The sequence below is a fragment of the Cyprinodon tularosa genome, unplaced genomic scaffold (assembly GCF_016077235.1).
Source record: "Cyprinodon tularosa strain WSP-4 unplaced genomic scaffold, ASM1607723v1 ctg289, whole genome shotgun sequence".
NCBI lineage: Eukaryota > Metazoa > Chordata > Actinopteri > Cyprinodontiformes > Cyprinodontidae > Cyprinodon > Cyprinodon tularosa.
In genome coordinates this window covers 1,418,088-1,439,005 of record NW_024038995.1, presented here as the reverse complement: position 1 = coordinate 1,439,005, position 20,918 = coordinate 1,418,088, and the positions used below count along the sequence as shown (strand labels likewise).

Genomic DNA, 20,918 nt, shown 5'->3' with positions numbered 1-20,918 from the left:
ATTGAATGTTGGGTAAAAATCAACTTTTCTGCTTCAGGGAACGTGATAAATGAGGAGGAAACCGTTACAAGACAGAAAATTGGATGTCGGTTCTTATTCTAAGCAAATTTCGACTTTTGATTGAGAAGCTTCATTATTTTTTTTTTTAAAGGTTTTAGACATTTTGTCATTTAATTTGTTTCTCCTAAATCCGGAGGATAAACTGATCGTCTGTCTGCAGGTTCATCTCGGAGGTCTTGGATTTGTAACAGCAGCCTGTCTTCATTTCAAGCCCAATAGACCGTCTCTGTTTCATGAGGCATAGAAGAAAACCTTTCCACATCTGTGGAAGCCATTCCAAATATGTCATGATGTTTGGCTGCCTTCCTGCAACTTAGATTTGCCAATCTATTGGAAGGTTCTGTCAAACTGTTTTTGTATGCAGCTTGGGTGTCTTTTTGAGGGGAATTAAGCAGAGACAGAAAAGAAATCCAAATCTTTGCTTTAAATACTGAACTGTGAACAGATGTTTCACCAGTGTTTTTATTTGAAGTGCAAACATCCCAAAAAAATGGAATTTAAAGTGCTGGAGAAATAAAGCCCTTTCAAAACATTTAACATCAACATTATATCAGCTGGAACTTTAAAGCTCTGACAGGCGAAATAAATAGATCCAGTTTAATATTTAGTCCCTAGGTCTGCATTGTTTAAAACTCAGACCAAACTTGGAACAGTTTGTTAAAAAGTTGACGATTATTTCAGAAAATTCTCTGATCTAACTAAATAGGCATGAAAGTAACTTGGATAATCTGAACTTTTCCACCACCAGTCTCTTTCTGTCCACCCATTTAGAGATCTGGTAAAGCAATGCTCCAAAGTATGGCTGAAACAATTAATCTGATTAATCGATTATGGAAATAATCGTGAACTAATTTAGTAATCAATTAATGGTTAACTTTAGTGTAGAGACTCTAAAACATGCATTTAGCTGACAGAAATACCCATTTAGAACAGTAATTATACCAAAATTTTTAAAAAGTAAACAATTTGCACTTAAGATTAAAAGAACATGTTTGTCTGTCAACATGCTCTATCCAGAACTCAAGTGAAAAGTCTTCCTTAAGGAACCTTTTGCTATCCGATTGTTAATCAAAAAGAATTCCACAGATTAATTAATTTGCAAAATAATCGTTGGTTGCATGCCTTGCAGCAAGAAGGTTCCGGGTTCGATTCCCGGGGTCTTTCTGCATGGAGTTTGCATGTTCTCCCTGAGCATGCATGGGTTTTCTCCGGGTACTCAGCCTTCCTCCCAGAGTCCTAAAACATAACTGTTAGGTTAATTGGCTTCTCTACAGTCCCCTTAGGATGTGAGTGTGTGTTTGAATGGTTGTTTGTCCTGTTTGTCTCTGTGCTGCCCTGTGATGGACTGGCGACATGTCCAGGGTGTACCCCGCCTCTCGCCCGTAGACTGCTGGAGATAGGCACCAGCACCCCTCGCAACCCCACTTGGGATAAGTGTAGAAGAAAATGGATGGATGGATAGATCGATGGTTGCATTCCTACTCCAAACTTTTCCATACCATGGGCCCTGAACTTCTGTTCCAGGACCTTTTAAACTCACAGACTATAGTTAGAATATAGGTAAAAAAAAAAACTGACTCTTCAAATAATTTAATTTTATTTGTATCACCTTCAGAGGTCCAGAGTCAGTAGACCCTAGACTTTGTAGTCAGAATACTAAGATATTTTCCAAATTATAATTTTAACAAACTGATGTGATAAGGTCCTACTTTTAAACACCCTCTAGAGCTACATTCACACAAAGTCAAATAATGTAATAAGGAAAAGGAAGAAGGCATCTGGGTGTCCTTATAGATTTTTTTTTTTTTTACATAGTTTGTATAGGAGCCTCAGGGTTCAATTTTAAACCCCATGAGCTCATAATGTCAGTCAGATACAGTTTTTACAAGTTATACAATCAAGAGATTAAAATATATTTTACAATGAAAAACAATTACATGTATTTTTTTTTTCTTCACATTTTTCCTATTTCCCTCTAATTTTATGTTTGGTGGAAACTGGACATGTTGGTTGGCTATGGGGTTCTCAGGCAGAACAGTTGGGGTCGTAGGGGCGACGCCCAGCTTGATGCGATGTTGTGGAGGTCGCAGTGGCTACGCTTAGCTCTGATAGGCGTCCTCTTCTCCACTCCTTCAGATGCCAGTTGTTAATCTGGTAGGAAGTTGATGTGTCCTCCTTCCCTTGGTTCTTCTAAGTAATGGCTACCCGGTCGGCTGGTGCTGTCCTGGCACGTTGAAGGTCTGGGGCTTCTATCCTGAGTGCTATTGGGTGGTTATGTCACCTGGGCCCTCATCCTCCTCTCCTGTTGCTCTAGGATTGTTGGAGACTTTTTACCTTCCTCTGTTCTTTTAACCTGTTCACCTTCAGGGGAAAATACTCACTCTCAATTATTAATTTAACCAAAACACTTTTTTAAACACTCTAATATCCTAATCTAAATGGTTTATGGTCATACAGTACAAACAGATTACTATTAAATCAGTATGGCTGGTCTATCTGGACTCTGGGGACAGTTTTGCCTTAATAATGTCATTCATATAATCATGGTTCTGTCATGAGATATCTTCTTTATAGAGCAAATCATGCCTGACACTAACTAGTCTCTTTATAGTATGCATGAGATGAGAAAGAAAGGACACATGAATAATAAACAGGATAGATCTGTCATCCAACCTTCTCCAGGAAATACTGCAAATAATATAGAGAATGTGCTCTGAGTTTGAGGTCATTTTTTATACAGACTTTCACAAAACTCATCATAGTGTCTTTTTTAATTTCAACTTCAATAAATACATTTTATACCATAACTCAGGTTTCCTTTGATCCAAAACCTCCGCTCTGTTCTCTGTAAGTAGAAAGTATAGGAGGGGGTTAGAAAATGGGATCATTTCTGTCTTATTGGTGTTGGCACTTTCAATCCTTTCCCAATAAAAGAATCCTGTGATATTTTTTTTGTCTGAACTTTAGTGTTGGAAACCTTATCTACAGATTTGTCATTATGTTGTCATCTTAAGTTTTAGGTTGTGTCTCAAAATGTTTTATTATTTTCTGGTCTGTCCATTACTCGCCCACATCTCAGTTTAAAACTCCCAACATAAACAGAGTGGTGTGCTGACCCAGGAGTATTACTGGTCACTGCCTGTCTGAGCTGTCTTGTGGGTTTTGGCTGTAGAAACTTGTTCCTTGGTGTTTTGATGCCTATCGCTTTTGGGAAAAGACCCCCAGTAAATTCGCCCTTTTGGACTTACTTCCATGAGCTTATAACCAAGAAAAATGTTAGAGTCTGCACCTTCCTGACCAATGAGGAGAGTCGGGGAAAGATGTAATGCATTAAAATGCAGCGTAAGCCAAAGGTATGAGGTTATGTCCGTTGTTTTCTCGTTTCCTCTCTCATTCCTTAGAATTAAAGCGATTTATACATCTGGTTTATGGGCCTCTGGCCTTACAGAGGAAAGGTCGTGTTCTTTGGTTCTTAGTGGGTGGACAAGGATGAAGTGTGGATAGGAATCAAAATCTTACAAAAACAATGGTTTGAAATTATTTGTTGAAAAAAATTCCAAAAGCTTTTCTCATTTTCCTGAGGTTGCATTCACACCATACCTGAATGTGGAGCATTAAGCCAGTGATTTACATGTTATTCCTATGTAAAGGTGCATTAAGGAGCAAATTTAATGTCGGTAATGGGAAAGACACGTTTTGAATGATGCAGATTAGGTGATTATAGTGAAGCAGGATGGCAAGGGGTGCATGGATAGAGCAAAGCCAAATATGGGTGGAGTTGAAAATAACTTATTTTTCAGTTTGCAATCAAGGACAGGATTTGGTTGTGAGATACAGTGAAAAAGCACAGCGGAAAATTGCCCTTTATCAGTCGCTTCTGTTACTGTTTACTGGACAGATACAAGAACTGCAGAAAGCGATCATCTGTCTGCAGCTCCTGGTACTGAGAGAATTGAGAGCAGATATGGTGGACCCTGGAATCCTTGCCCTGATGCTATCGTTAGGTTTTTCATCCCATTTATTTTAGTGACTCGAGTGACGAAATCAAAGTCTGCTTAGTTAAATAGACAACAGGAATCAACAAGTTGGCAGACGGCCCTCATTCAATAGTGAGGTTACAGGGCTTGATGTTAACCATCGCCCGGGGCAAGTAGTTTTTATTGTCGGGAGAGTACAAATTTCATTGCATTTGCCCGCCGGGCAAATGCAATGAAATTTATCACTCAAAATTTACTCAAATTTATCACTCAAAATTCACTCAAAATTACTTTACTCAAAATTACTTTAAAATCCCAGACATTCGATGAAAACGACCCAGAAGTGTTGCCGGCGCCATTTTTGTTGTTTTGTACACATTCTCAGGTGATTTGGAAAAGCCGCGTGATTTGAATTTTTTAGATTTTTAACATTACAATTTACATTTTTCCAAGCACACAACAGTTTAAAACAAAGTTTAGTTTGAAAATAATGTGCAGGAAGGATTGAAAAGCATGTTAACACGGTAATGTAGGCTTGAGTTCATTATCTGACGCATGCATATACACACCAGGAACCTGGAAACTTAAAAAATACTGAATTATAAAAACATTTAAAAAACAAGTAATGGCTTGTTGGATGAATTTCACAGCGGTGCTGGCTTTGTTCGCTCAGATTGTTGGCGAGAGAGAGATGCAAAATGTCGAGCGATCAAAGCAGGCGAACCATGCTAGAAATTCTTGCATTTGCATTTGGTGTCAATCTACTTTTAACACTTATTAAGCAACATAGTGTTGGTAAATTATATTTTATCCCAATAAATGCATTGAAATTTGTGGTCGTAATGTGAAAGAATTCAAAAAACCGATAACCAGTGTTGTTTTTGACAGCCCTCTTAGATTTAGTCTTAGTCTTCAGGACGAAAAACTATTAATAGTTTTAGTCACATTTTAGTAATTATTATTCATTATATGTCCTGGACGCCTCCCTGGTGAGGTGTTCCGGGCACGTCCCACCGGGGGGAGGCCCCGGGGAAGACCCAGGACACGCTGGAGAGACTATGTTTCTCGGCTGGCCTGGGAACGCCTTGGGGTTCCTCCTGAAGAGCTAGAAGAAGTGGCTGGGGAGAGGGAAGTCTGGGCCTCCCTTCTTAAGCTGCTGCCCCCGCGACCCGACCCCGGATAAGCGGAGGAAGATGGATGGATGGATGGATGGATATATGTGATAGTTTTAGTCTGTTTTAGTCGACTAAAACTCAAAAAGGTTTTAGTCCGTTTTATGTTGCACGTCATAAAAAAGTTAACCTTTACAATTTCTAATATTAGCCAGATTCTTTACCAGACTGACAGCTCTTGCATAGTTATTACAATTGCCGGGTATAGAATGCTGCCATGCAGTTCATCTTTGCAGTTGGGCAGATAACTAATTTCTAAAATTAAAAATAAACTTTTTTATGAATCAATGCTCTACTTAATAAAAAAAAAGTGTCGCATAAAAGTTATGAAAATAACAGATTTTGTTCAAAACATCATATTGGTGAATATAGCAGACAGACAAGCTAACAAAATGTACAATACAGGAATGGTTTTAGACATATAAGGTTTCCATTCATCTACGGATCTACTATGAATTATGCATTACACACAGATCAATAAAATCTTCATTGCTCCAAAAAAAAAAAAAAAAAAAGAAGCAAAGAACAAAAACTTTCTTCTTTCTACTTTGGCAATTTTTGCTTTATTTCTAATATTTTACCCCTTGGTTACTGCTGCTCAGGGGTCAAAGTAGATTTAAATTCATATGAGTCCGATATAAAAAAAATGGCACACAGAATCTACATAATGGCCTTATAATGCCATGGCAATCCAAACCTAAATTTCAATAATATGTTAACTAAAATGTTGAAATATTGAAATAGATAGAAACACATCCAAAGAAGATTCTCTGTGTTTTGTCCAGTCGGCACTAAATTCTTATCCTGCTGTGTTCATTCATGCATGTGTTCAAAACTTTAAGCTATATGCTGAGTTAACCCTTCAATTGTTTGCCTTTGCAATATAATTCTAGTTTAAAGCTGATGTTTCTCCTGGATTCTAGCCACAGACTCTTGATCACTTTGCATCAACAGGAGGAAGACACTCATTTTCTCCCTCCAGCCCTTTAGGTCAGTGGTTCCTAGCCCTGGTCCTCAGGGACCCCTGCATGTTTTAGATATGTCTGTTTTAGCACACCTGATTCAAATGAAGGCTCCTCCTCTGCAATCAAGTGCTGCAAAATCCTGTTGAACAGCCATTTTTTCTAGTGTGATGCAACAATGAAACACCTAAAACATGCCGGACAGGGGTTCCTGAGGCAGGAGGTTGGGAACCGCTGCTTTAGGAGGCTCTAATGCACTTTAAGTTGGTTTTTCAAAACACAGAAAGGAAGGAAATGGGAGCTAGAGTACAGATCGACGCATAAAAGCTAGAAATAAGCTTTCTTTTTGGATTCCCACTGTTTCACAGCCATATTTCCAATCATTTCATCAACATTTCATGAGCCAGTCAAGAAGTTATGGAACTCTTCACTTTACAGCCAGGATATTAATGCAGATTGTATTTCAGTGAAAACAAATTCAATTTTCACCCTTGGCTTTATTTAATATGAAAATAAACACCTCAAACATTCTGATAAGGTCTTTTCTAAATATGGTGTTATGTTTAGCATTTAACCTATCATTACCTCTACTCCTACTTTAATATGGGTTTTGTATTTTTTTGCAAGATTTCAACACACATCCATTTATTCCAGTCCGTTTGTCATTTGAATTGTAATTGATGAGCAAAATGTTCCCTCTTTAAGTAAGTACTCCTCTTTCATTTTAAGAACACTTGAATATTTACGATTACAATTTACACCAACAGGCTGTATCCAACATTAAGCTTGACATAAGGGAAGGCTAGTTGTCACCGTGTGTGAATTTGCAGTATTTAATGACGAGTAATTAAACTAAGCAAGTCGTTCAGCAGCGTCAAGAGATGGCGAAGGCAGGGCACTTCATAAGCTCTCTGGTTAGTGATGAAATAAAAGCAAGCACTTGCTGATGTGGTGCAAGCTGTGACTTTCCCCCTGGTAAATCCGACCCCATCCCTCCAACACCAATCTCTGAGGATTAATTCCCCTTTGAGAGCGCGGCGCTCACCTCTCTCTGGCCTGCCTGCCTGCTCACTGCTGGCTCAAGCCGGAGCTGTGATGATGATTTATGAGCTGCTAGAGAAATGGACTGACTCACACTTTCCATTGTAGTTTATTTTTCGATTATTGTGAGATGCTTTTTTTTTTTTTAAGAACTTTATAGGAATGTTTGAGGATAAAGGGGGAGAAAAGTTTAGTTTCTTGGACTCTTGCTTTAACAGAACCAGCTAATGCTTGGACATTGTTTCAAATAGACTTGGATATAGATCTGCTTTTCTATTAGCTTCGGTTGATTGTAATGCAACAGCCTTTCAAGTTTAAGCTGTCTTGTTGCCATGGTAATGGTTTCAGTCATCCAGGTGACTGCTGTTTGCATGTTTCTCCTCTCAAATCAATAGTATGGTGGATTTGTTGCATTATTTTATGTTTTGTGAGCCTCGTTAACCAAACCAGCATGAGCCAATCAACGCCTATGTCTTAGTGCACATCCTCAGTTTCCTGAGGGAGTGCTGGTCCTGCTGATTGGCTGTCACACTCTCTCTGTGTGTGTGGTGTTTTCATATGATGGGGTCAGTGTTATGCTTGTCAACAGAACTCAGCCATTAGATTTGATCTGGGACTGTTTCATAGCTCAAGGACAACAGTTCACTCGACAAAACTCCTGAGAAAAACAACATGGAGTCCAGGGGGAGCAGGTGTCAGTCAAAGCAGGGTTCTGTGATGTGGAATTTTTCATTCAGCATGCGTGTTAAAAATTGTGTTAAAATGCATTCTGAATATTGCAGAGTGTAGTCAAACTTTAAAGCATGCTACTAATGACAATATAAAGCTGCTTAACATCCTAAATGGGAGTATAATGGTGCATTTTCACCAAATACTGTATCTACAGTAATTTCCACCCAAACTGCACAGATTTCACCGCTGTGCATTGCAGATGCACCTCGGATTCACCACACTTACAGCAGACCTCTTCATCAAAGGAGGAGATTGAGCTTCTATTTGCTTTCTAATTTTGACTCACCATGGGAGACAGGGATGATATCATGCACCGAGCTTGTTTTTCTGTGGAACACTGAATAACACTGTCTGCATTGAGGTGTAACGAACACTTAGTTTTAGTCACATTACATTAAACAAGAGTAAGATAAATTGGCTAAGTATATTGGCTCTGAACTTCCATATCAATGCGTTTTTTTGCGCAATGTTTTTTTTTTTGATCACTGCTGCACTTTATGAAACGTAAATGTTCATTTACTGTCTTAATGCTTTAATGAACAAAATTTTGTATACACTGTGTGCTTAAAAAATAAAAATTAAAGTTGTCTAAGTACATTTCTCCCTTCAGTATTTTATGCGTAAAATTGTTTTGCAGCTACACAGAAGTAAAGAGACTAGAGCAGAAACTTTTTCACATAAAGTTTACAGTAAAGCCCAGCAACAAGGTCAAAAAAAAAAAAAAAAGCTGAAACCTTTCAGTGAAACGTCTACCTATTTGCATTTAGTGTAAAGGGGAATCGCAATAAAATCACAGTCGCAGTCTTTCATTGAAATTAATCGCAATTGTGATTTTTGGCCCTAGTTCCAGGCGATTCTCCAGGGATGGAGGCAGAGATGGGAAGTAACGAAGTACAAATACTTTGTTACTGTACTCAAGTAGATTTTTCTGATATTTTTACTTTACTTTACTACTTATTTTTATGGCGACTTTTTACTTCTACTCCTTACATTTTTACACAAATATCTGTACTTTCTACTCCTTACATTTTAAAAAATTGTCTCGTTACTTTAGTTTTGAATCATTTCAATGGAGTTACCGTTATTATTTTTCACGTCATCAATACCAAATTCAATCTAGTTGGATGGGAATCTACATTGCATTTGACGCACCACTACAAGATGAATCGACAGATTCGGCGGTATTCATTGGCGGCAAATCATTGCAGCTTGGTGGCGGTGGCGTTAGCATAGTAGCATGGACGACGAGATGATTGAAAACACAACGGAGATCTAGTCCTATTGGCAGACATCCATTTAAAATGTAGGCAACAGCATGAAAAAAGTGGTTTCTACTTTTACTTTTATACTTTAAGTACATTTACAAGCCTGTACTTTGTTACTTTTACTTGAGTAAAGAAGTTTAATCAGTACTTCCACTTTTACCAGAGTATTTTTTAACACAAGTATCTGTACTTTTACTCAAGTACGGAAAGTGAGTACTTTTGCCATCTCTGGATGGAGGAGATTAGAGAATATAACCATTTATTCCAAGCGCTGCGTCTGGATGACGATCTGATGTGGCGGTACTTCCTTTTATCTAGCCGGGCAGAGAGCACTTATGCTTGGGAAAGGCATCAGCTGGTCGAGGTCGGCACTGGAGTTCCAAACAAAAAGAAAATAAAAAACAATCTACTGGACTTTGTTTCCAAGTTTGAAGACGTTTCGCTTCCCATTTAGGAAGCTTTTTCAATTCAAAATGTCAGGAATAGCGTTGAGTTCGAGGTTTTATACAGTAGCCTAACAAAACCATGTTTTTGTTTTGGAGCTAAGACCACCAATGATGAGTCCCTACAACATCTTTTTAAAAAGCTTCCTAAAAAAAATCTTAAGAGATTTTCCTATTTCCTCCATTTTCACCATTATATTTTCTCTATATTCCATTTTGTTCTAAAAAAAAATAGCTTTGTCTCTGCCGCTGTGCATCAAACTACATCACCTCTGTATTGAATTCATCACCGGCTGCTTCACCGCTCTTGCCTGCTCCATTTTCATTAGCCTCGTGAGACCATCCTGATCTCGCGAGCTTTCAACATTTCACTCGCTAATCAGTCTGGAGACTCTCCATTAAAGACAATTTGGATCAGTTCACCAAACGAACGTCCAATCAGCGTTGGCTTTGAGGCGGGTTGAGGTGTGACGCAACGAGAAGCGCGACAGTTCAGTCTAAAGAACATGGCGGCTTCAGCCGATGAAACTAGCGTTAGCGTGGCTATCGAGCAAGTTTTATCGGCATTACAGAGTATTTCTTCACTGAAAGAAGAGCAAAACACTGCTCTGGAGGCTTTTCTCAGAGGAAAAGATGTTTTTGCTCTTCTCCCGACTGGTTTCGGCAAGAGTAGCCTGGCTGTTAGTACCTCATATGCTTCGTTGATCTGATTGGTTTATTTGGCCCGTCTATCACCAACATTACTTCTACGGAAGGTTTCCAGATGGGTATGAGGAGCAAATCCATCTGGCGGAGTCAGGTTACATTTTCATAGGGATACTATCTGAATAATCCACTGTAAAGATATTTAAATTCACCTTTTTCTGATCAACACCAAGTGTGCTTCACTTTTTATATATTTTTGTACCTAAACCAACAAAACCAAAGCTTCTAACACGACTCTACAAGCTCCGATGCTTTAACACATATCGGCTCTGACTAGAGCAGGAACATCAAACATAACCTTTTATTTCATTTACAAAGAGCACACTGTTCTGGTTATATCACTTTACTCCCACTTATTTTGCAGTTTATGTTTAAAACGTATGGATTAGAGGGTCCTCCATCCAGTATTTATTTATTTGATTTTCTCCAGATCAGATGTTAAATGGGATCCGGTGTGTTTTTAAGCTAATGCTTGGTTACTGCCCACACTGTAGCCGAATCATTTCCAGGTTTCTACTTAGATTTAGAATTTAATCCGTCTTCTCATGAAATCCACCTCATCTACTTTAAATAACAATCAATCAATTGCTGGAGATCAAAGGAGAGGAAGCCCAGGTTGTGGTGGACTTCTTCACTTTGACACGGAGTCTATTAGCTGGAAGCAGTGATGGGAGGCACCTGACAGCCCGCTGACACTCGTGCTGGAGATGCAACAGCTGAGAGATCTGCAGCTGGATGGAAACGCAGCAGGAACCCAAGTCTTCAGAGTTCTTTCCGCCGCAACTTCAAGTGTTTATGCAAATATGAAAACCAGAGAAAAGGAGAGTAGCGTCTCGTTTGATGTCCTCTGTTTTCTTAGTGTTGAAACATTCATAGAGATTTTTTAATTTGTATGCATTTTGCCTTGTAATATTGCAGCAGTTAAGTGCTTCTCTTTGATGCTTCGAGGGAACATTTATTTCTGAGCGGTCTGAAAAGCTTTAGGCATGTTTACCTCTGCACAGCCTGGACTTATCACCATCAGAACATTTGTTTCTTATCAGCTTCCCTGCAGCAAGAGCTTGTTTTCCCATTTCAAAAATATTCACTGGCTTCACTTGATCCGAATGTGAACATATTGTAAGCAAATTATCTCAAACACTCGTATGTGGAGAAGAATGTTGGAAACAATGAGATGCAAACGTTTCAGGGAATCTTCTGGTTTGACTTAATTGGATACAGCAGAAACTTTTCAGATTCCTCCAGGCTTTTTCTGCAACCACAGAATAATTGAAAATCGCTTTTAAAATGCAACTTTATGACTACTTATGACATTAAGGAGTCTTGGAAATTGTCTGAGGCTTGCTGGATGTCTTTTTTTGCATTGTTTGGGTTGTTGTTGCACAGATTTCTGCCTTTAGCTTTAGATCAGATCCGCCTGAACACACATTTTGTTATATGGCGCAGTGCAGCCGAACCGATTGCCTTGTAATAGAGACCACATGGGCTGCAGAAGCACTGGAGGCTGGCCGTGAGGTCCTCAGGGAAAGGTTTGGGGAAGGGAATGTTTCCCTGACTCAGCTCTTCTGGACTGAACCGAGCTCTAATGAGGGGAGAGGGAAGGTCCTCCGTCAGTCACACTTGCAGGAAGTTTTATATTGCACACATAAATACACACAATCTGAGAAAACAAGAAACCTTTCTATTGCTTTTCCCCGGGCGTCCCAATAGAACAAGAACCACATACACCTGAGCAAACATGCTGCTACGGTTTTCCTTCCTATTACTCCTACATGCACAAATACACCCAACTGTTGATGGCATCTACTTACACCCCCAACCCACAGAATTTAATAATGGCAACTAAATGTGTTCACATTTATGGAAAGGAGCTAATTGGGAAAATGTAGGGATGCCCTGGAGAGATGCTGTCTCTCATCGGGGAGCCTGTCCAGCACGCTGCAGAACTCCCCGGCTATCAGACTAAATGTGGCTGCAAAGGAGGTTTAATGTGCTGGAAAACTGCTGCTAGGGGTTTAACATTGTGAGCATGAACGTTGGCTTTTCTGCATTATCTGTGCTTAGATCTATTCTATTGCTCAGGTTTTAAAATTGTATAAAATCTAATCAAGATATGTCTGTTGGTAAAAGTAAGGCAATATAAACTGAGGTTTAGTTTATTAATCAAATAATTTGTGTCCATCGTGATTCTTTTCAACCAGGAGCTAATTAATTTATATTTGGTTCTCTCAGGCTCAAAATTAATTGTAAGAATTTTAAATTAGCCATGAAAAATTAGATTATCTGCAACTTGATTGTGATACGAGTTGGAAATGAAACTTGTATAGTTTCAGCTGGGAAAAAAAATATTTATTGCAAAATAAGGTAAATTCTGCAGACAACTTAAGACGTTGCCTTTTTTTTTTAAAACAAGGTACCCGACTGTAGGACGGCTTCAAACTTTATTCTCTGGGTCAGTTACTAAACTGAAACCTTTACTTTCAGAGATGACTCATTCAGCTGTCGCTATTTATTAATGAAAAACAGACCGTTAATAAATATTAAAGATGACTAAATTAATTGTAATCATTGCGTTCGTATATTAGCACCAGTAGGAATAGTTGGTGATTTCAATTTAGGCCAGTAAAGCAGTGGTCTCTAACTCTAATCCTGTAGGGTCAACATCATGGAACCTTTAGCCCAGGGGTAACCAGCCGTTTTAAGACTGAGGGCTACTTTATGGGTACTTATTCATAGGACGGGCTACCAATATGACCTATGACCTGCAGGAGTCAGGATTCACCTAAACTTCATAAATTATAAACATATTTGTATTCGTTATTTCCATCTCTAATTTGCTTTTAGATATTGTCATTTGCCTATAAATGCTTAAATGTTCTAAATGATTGATATGATTGAATGCTCTGTAAATGATAAAAAATAAGAGCACAGAATAAAATTTAATTTCCAACTTAGTCAACTGAGGTGTAATTCTGTTGTCAGAAGAACCTGAGTGCAACCTTGGTCCTTGAGGGCCCCTTGGTGCCCGTGGACACTACGTTGGTGCCCCCTGCTTTAGACGCTTCTCTTGCCCTACATGCCTGAATCAAACTACTTCACTAGCTCTGCTGATGAGCTCACTTTGGAGATGCACTAATACAGATATGCATCTAAAAGTTGCAGGATACCGCTCAACACACCTCCATTTAATATGGAGTCAGTTTCTCCAGAGTTCTCTTAACCATCAATTACTTTATACTGGTGTTGCACCAACTATGCCCTCAGGGACTGGAATCACCCACCCCTACATTAATATTTCTAGTCAACCCTTTCAGACTCTACTGAATGTTTTTTATCAACCCTCGACTACCAGTCTTCACAGGTTTTTTTTATGTTATGGTTAGAATATTTCTTTCTAATCAATCTCATACAAACACTTACAGACTGACATTTAGAAAACCATTAGCTTGTTCAGGTTTGGATGGTTTTAAAGGAGAAGTTCGGTTTTTTACACTTTAAGCCCATTTTCTGTAGTGTCCAGGATGAAATCGAATGATCGACACCAAAAGTTTGACAATTGCTCCTGTCTCTGCTTTTTGGCTCATTTAGAATCACCCCTGGCTGCTTTAGAATGGCTTGCATAGAGCATGTCCGATAATGTCCTTAAAACAACCTTAAACGTTCTTTTTTTAAAATATGCTACTCACCGTGTCGTCAGCGCTGTTCAATGACGTTCCAAAAAAAGTTTCGTGAAGAAAAAACGTTCCTGTAGTGTTTTATTTAGCATTTTGTAAATCCCATTGAGTTCTGTTGGAATAGTCAATATTCCGCTGCCACCGGAAACGGAAATGGAGCCTGTTTACACAGTTGTAGTCTTTTCGCTTCACTCTGTGTACTCCGACGTCGAGAATCAAGAATCCACCTTTCGTATTCCATTTTCAGAGTTTTTTAAAGTGTTTAACAGAGACGTTAGCACCTCGACGTCGGAGTACACAGAGTGAAGCGAAAAGACTACAACTGTGTAAACAGGCCCCATTTCCGTTTCCGGTGGCAGCGGAATATTGACTATTCCTACAGAACTCAATGGGATTTACAAAATGCTAAATAAAACACTACAGGAACGTTTTTTCTTTACGAAACTTTTTTTGGAACGTCATTGAACAGCGCTGACGACCCGGTGAGTAGCATATTTTAAAAAAAGAACGTTTAAGGTTGTTTTAAGGACATTATCGGACATGCTCTATGCTAGCCATTCTAAAGCAGCCAGGGGGTGATTCTAAATGAGCCAAAAAGCAGAGACAGGAGCAATTGTCAAACTTTTGGTGTCGATCATTCGATTTCATCCTGGACACTACAGAAAATGGGCTAAAAGTGTAAAAAACCGAACTTCTCCTTTAACTTCAAATATTTGTACAAAGATGAGGCTCATTCTATATCCTGAAGTTGTATAGATGTTGAGTTTCTTCTGATTCTTTTTTTTTTCTGACTCAGGCTTAAGGGCGGGATATCCTCCCCGCAGTAGTGTGTTGCAGTGAGCTTGTTGCAGATATTTTTGATTTATTCACAATTTTTAAGCGTGGTCTGTGCTATGTTGTTCCACGCCACAACGCAAGAGGAACAATCAGGAACTAGCTGTGGGTCTAGATACGGCCGAGGCGGGGAGGAAGTAGCGGCAAGTTTGCGCGAAAATGGAGGGATATGAGAGCAAAAAAGAGTGGGGATCCAGGTGGAAAAAGGGTCTTGGTGTTCCATGCACCTCGCTCTTCTAGCCGGTCCAACTTAACGAGTGGTTTTCCACAATGGCGGTCATACAAACAAACCAATCCAGGAAGTTATCAAACAGGAAATAGGCATAGTGCAGAGCAGATGTAGATTTGACCAATCAGAGACCTCCTGTCTGCGATCACCTACAATTTTGAATATGTCCACTACAGTGTCTACGGAAGGGGCGGAGGCACATTTGCGTTCCCTGCGACGCAAACGCAGACGACCTGGTTTCTGAGTATAAATCAGCCTTTAGAGTCACAGTGATTTTATGCAAAATCTGACCCATCAAATTCACCAGAAATGTACTTTGTTTTTCTTGCTGCTATAATGGGGCCTTAAATTATTATTAGAGATCATTAGGGTATATTTAGCTTTTATTTTTGATCTGATTGATGGTATTTCCTGCTCTCCTTTATGTATGAAAAGCTTATGACTCCGAAGCAGGAATGAGCTTTAAACAACTTATAGTAAGTTCAAAAGAGACAGCTACATCTCATTAGTCATATCAGTGTGTGTATATTTTTCCTGTTAGCTATGAGACGTTTGAGGCTTTTTTTTCTTTTAATTTCTGCATTTCCTGTGTGGGATATCATTCATCTGCTTTTATGGGTTCTGTATAATATTTTCTACATCACGGTGAGAACTTTTGACATTATCAGACTCTGCTTCTATATCAGATCTCACCACCAGGGACAGCTGAAGCTCTGAATTGGCAAACATTGGATGAGTTTTTCATTTTCTTCCCTATTTAAGTAGAGCCAGCTGAGCCTGGTGGGAGTCACTGAGCAACGGCACGAATCTCATCTTTAATCTAATAAAGGGGCTCTGCGGAGGCTGGAATTAATCAGATCTGTTAAGGAGAGGAGCTTTGAACGGAAGAGTGATGGAGAGGAAAAGTGTGGAAGCATTTTGGGTGGAGAGAGAATATGATTGGACATAATGAACGATCTTAGTGTTGAAAGACGGGGGGCTTTAAATCACCTTTACTCTCCTTCAGGCTGTGTGTGCAGTCCTGATCCATTTGAGCTACGATGGGACCACCGGATCTTCCTCTGTCAGTCTGAAGATATCAGACCAGAGTGGTTTTATTCACCGCCGTAGTTTCAGTAGGAAGACAGAAGTGAATTTATGAGCAAAAATATGGCAGCTAATCTTTTTTAAGGAATTTCTGTTGAAACCTTCTTTCCAAATATTAGTTTGCTTTAACCTTTCCAGGAATAAATAAGAATAAATGTTGTTTTCAATCAATATTAACCAGTTTTTTCCATGTTTTATTTCACAAATTATTTTTCTTTCTTTGCACATTTTTGTGCAACATTTCAAATCACCTCAGAGGCTTATTTCGAAAAATGTTGATTCTAAATTCTTTAAAAATTACACTCAAGGTTGTGCAGATGGCGCAGTGGTAAGCGAGCACGACCCATGTCCTCAACGCGGCCGACCCGGGTTTGAATCCGACCTGTGGTCCTTTGTCGCATGTCCCTCCCCCTCTCTCATACCCCTTTTCTTGTCAGACTACTGACAGAAAAACGAGTCACTAGTACAGTAAAAACTCGGGGGGGAAATTACACGCTCAAATGTTGGAGCTCGGATTGAGTCTTATCCTCCATTTTCCATCCATCTTCAACCTTTTTTTTCCTCACTCTTTCTTCCAGATAATCTTCCCGTCTGTCCATCATTTCATTTATAATCTATACAAGAATATAAATTAATTGAGGGGTTTTGGTTATGTACTGTTAAAAATGGCTAAAACGACTGTAAACGGGTATTAAAGTATTCCAGGCCCAGGCTGGACTTCCGGCTTGTAGCGATTGCCCGTGGGTTAAAGAAATCCCTTGAAAATAAATTGACGTTAAATAAATTAAAAAAAAAAAAACAATCGAAATCCCTCTTGCATTTGTCAGCCAATTGTAGCAAAGGAATTTATCTGAAACTGACAGTATTAGCCAACCAGAAAAAGAAGGGTCGCCCCCTTCTTGTTCTGGTTGGCTAATACTGTCAGTCTTGGAGAAACCGTGTTCTTCCTCCTCTTGTTTCTTGCTCAAGTAGCCAAATAGATAGTGGTACAGTGCTGAAGTTCTACACTGAAAGTCGCCTTGCGCTGTTTATGGCTCCATACAATGGAGAGACGTCTACAAAAAAAATAAAAAAATGAAACTTGTTTGGAGTGAAGGATGATAGAGAACTGAATTGCATGGAGTGGGAACAATGCCGTTCATAAACTCCGGGGAGGATGTCACGACCATAGATAAAGGTCTCAAAAATAATGGCGCTGAGCATGGCTGGGGGAGACCAGGCGAGATGGCAGGCCATTAGCAACTGGTGCAGGAAGTTAGGTGAACCAGGCGCTTGCTTCTGCACGCTGTGCTCCAGGAATTTTATTAACACATCCAGCGGCGAAAAGGTGCTACGCCAACATGAATTAGACCCTGGTCATCAAGCTGCTGTTTGTGTCTTACATATAGATGCACTTTTGCCATCTTATGGCCATTTTTGGTATTGGATTTTCAAGTCAAATTTAGTCTTCCATCAATCATGCAATCTCTGATCCCATACCCCCGCACCCTCCTGGCATGGCTTGAAAATGCACACACACATGCACATAATATAGAGTTTCTTGCCTGTGTCGAAAAAGTTCAGGCTCAGGATCGTTTTTTGGTTTAATCCCTGTTTAAAGTTGAGGATATAAAGCAGAGAAATGTGACCATTAAATGATTTTGGAAACCATGTAGATTTATTTACCTACAAGCCTGGTTGATTGTTTTTTCAACACATTTTATGATTGTTTAAAGTCCTAAGTTAGTGAAATCCATCCTCATCTCCTCTTCTCTGCCTCTCTCCAGCTGATAGCCATCTATGAGGAGCAGGAGCCCCATCATGGAGGTGACGGCACCAGCGCCAGCTCCACGGGGACGCAGAGTCCAGACCTGTTTGCCGCCGACCTCGGTGCCGGCAGCGGGACCTCCTCAGCTTTTCAGCCCTATCAGAACGCCAGCGAGATCGAAGTGACGCCTTCAGCCCTGCGCACCAGTAAGTCCCGTCACCAGAGGAGGAAAGACTGCTGGGAACAGAGGAGTGTGAGGCTACGATTAGCCATTACTTTTGGAATGATCATTTCTTTTCACCATATATTTTCTGTGTTGTCCTTATCGAGTTAAATGTCAAAAGCTACAGCTGTATCCGGCAAACCTAACAAATCACCTTCTAACCCCACACTGGAGCATTGTTCATAAATTCAAGTAATTGGACAGGCGGAGCCTTTTTTTGCAGGCGTAGTTAGCAGTTTGATCCCTGGCCAAAGTGGCTAATTCAATCCGAAGCCTCCTAAATCACATTTGTCACTGAGCGCGCTCACCTCCGTGGGCTTTCCAGCCAGGTCGCTGCTTTGGCTCTAATTACTGCGAGTGCCGACACAAAGCAGCCTTTTTTAGCTGACTCTTCTGTTTGGATCAAGGAAACGATTTTAAGGAGAAACATGAAGGCTCAAAAAGTCACATCCCTTTTTAAATCCCAGCAGTTAGCCTTACTGAGCAGCAGAGATTTCTTAATATTATAGATTTTTCTTTGTTATCCCACCTGGAAATCCTACATCTACCAGTTGTTGTTTTCTCTAGGCTGGGGGCTGTAGTATTTGAGGGACCTGAGAAGCATTGGAGTTTTTATTTTTGTTTTGTGTCCTTCAGTTCAGCAACATTTTAGAAGTAGATATATAATTATAGTACAATAGCTGCACATTTTAATTAGAATATCAATCATCTTCCAGGCTCCTCATCAATGCAATGGCATATCTACTAGAAGGGTCATTGTAAATTTTTTGGCTGTCTAGCAAACTCCAAGAAATCTCTGTATAAATATATGATCTAAAGGTCAGGATCTCTAACAGTGTTCTCAGAGCCTTTCTATCAGACCACAGCCCTCAGCATCACTTGTTCTCCGCCGTGCTTTTCCACAGATTTTATCTTTCATTTAATGAGTCATGTTTGCTAAACAGCTGAATCTTTTCCAAAGAACAGACTTGGCTTTTCCTTGTTTTATTATTACCAACCAACTAGTTGAGATAACGCTACCATCAATAGTTTGGTAGTGGGCCAAAGGAACTATTTACTTTGTGCTTAACAGACACACAAACTTGAGTCCTCATCTCCTTTTTCTCAGTTCTAGTTGTGTTTAACTTTAAAGTTAAGCAATGTATAGGAAATTCTGCTTAATTCTTCCAAGCACATTATTTATGTCATTAAAATATTATTTAAATCTGTAAATAGCCTCCCAACCATTTAGAACTGAATTGTAGAGTGTTGATTAAACTTGGGTTTAAAGATCCTGTGTTTCTGTGGTTGTATCTGGAAGGGTGGCTGCCTTCACTGTAATAAATATGGTTTAAACCATCAAATTCTCAAACTTTAAGAGCAACCCAGAACGTAGAAAGGAGGGAAATGGAACGATGGGGGGAAGAGGAGGAGATGCTAGAGGTAAGCCCTTTGGAGCTGCATAGCTGTATTAGCTTGGTACTGACCAGGTATTAACCAGGAGAAGTGGGTTTTTGTTATGCAGGCTGAAAAGAATCAGGTGGAGCATCGCAGTGGTCTGTCTGATTTGGAGTGTGGCTCATATGAGTAGGGCTTGAATAGTTGAATCAGGCTGAACATTGTCTCTTCCTTACACAGGACCAGGAGGCAGTAATGCTCCTACATGTGGGCGTGGTTTGCATGTCTCCACTGGACACGCCCTCAGTGTTTTAACATTTTTCGAGACCTAATTGCTAATGCTTAGGTGCTTTTAAGATACAAATTTGGCTGGGTGATTAACACACAGCTGTGACATTTCTGTGACAGTATGTCACTCTATACGCCCATATATATATATATATATATATATATATATATATATATATATCTGTGAGGCAGGTCACTGCAGTTCTCTTTGCATTGCAGATGAGATGCTGAATGTGAGTTTTTTTTCAAAAAGAAAAGGAAATCTTTGGTTTAATTTCACCTGCCTGTTACATCCAATTTAGCCTCCTTGGTAATAAATTCCAACCCTGCCTAATTGACTACACAGAGTCTCCTCAGCTGAATTTTAATATGTGTTAAGCAAAATGTCTGACATGGAAGAGAGGGAATTTGATTAATTTTCTTTTCGCACGCGTTCCTAATGAGAACGGCTCAAAGTGACTGATTTATGCTGCAGGAGATGCTGTCACTGGACTTTGTGCTTTGTAGCCAGTTTTGCCTGTTTGGCCCAAATTTTCTGACAGCGCAGGAGACAGTCTCTGCAAATTGCAGTTTAAGGACAGTACCTCACTCTAACTTATGAACACTAATAAAGGAACATAAAAGTTTTAGTTTTACAGTATTTCACTGCTTTGAGATCCCTTTAATACACTTTATTGAGATGTGAAGGAAATGCTGCAAAGGTTGTAGGTTGTAGTTCTGATGGTTTTATGTCCCATTTTTAATTTTAGCAACAAAAGGTGTTTTTCTCTCCTTCAAAACCAATAAAATATCTTTCCTACATTGAAGAATAAATGGACTAAATTTATAGAGCACTTATCTACTCAAAAACGACCACTGAAAGTACTTTACTTTCACTCAGTCTCACTTGCTACTGTATGCAGATTCACAGCCGTACACAGGCAACCTGGGCTTAAGTACCTTGCCAAGGGGCACATCAGCATGTTTGGGTTAAACCTTCCGACTACAAGATGACTGCTCCACCCACACAGATATTGCTTTAATACACATTTGCGGTGAGGCTATGGTTTAGTTTACATACATCCTCTATGTGACCCGGCAGTGTCCAAAGACTATTTATGGGT

The 20,918-nt window shown here is 39.6% G+C and overlaps 1 protein-coding gene across 4 annotated transcripts in view; it reads left to right on the top strand.

Moving 5' to 3' along the window:
• LOC119787130 (partitioning defective 3 homolog) overlaps window positions 1-20,918 on the top strand; it is a 349,189-nt gene that overhangs the window by 106,296 nt on the left and 221,975 nt on the right. For all 4 annotated transcript variants that reach the window (XM_038290773.1, XM_038290770.1, XM_038290772.1 and 1 more), the window contains exon 3: window positions 17,947-18,133. In XM_038290773.1, coding sequence (XP_038146701.1) covers window positions 17,947-18,133 — 187 coding nt within the window. The remainder of the gene's footprint in view (window positions 1-17,946; window positions 18,134-20,918) is intronic.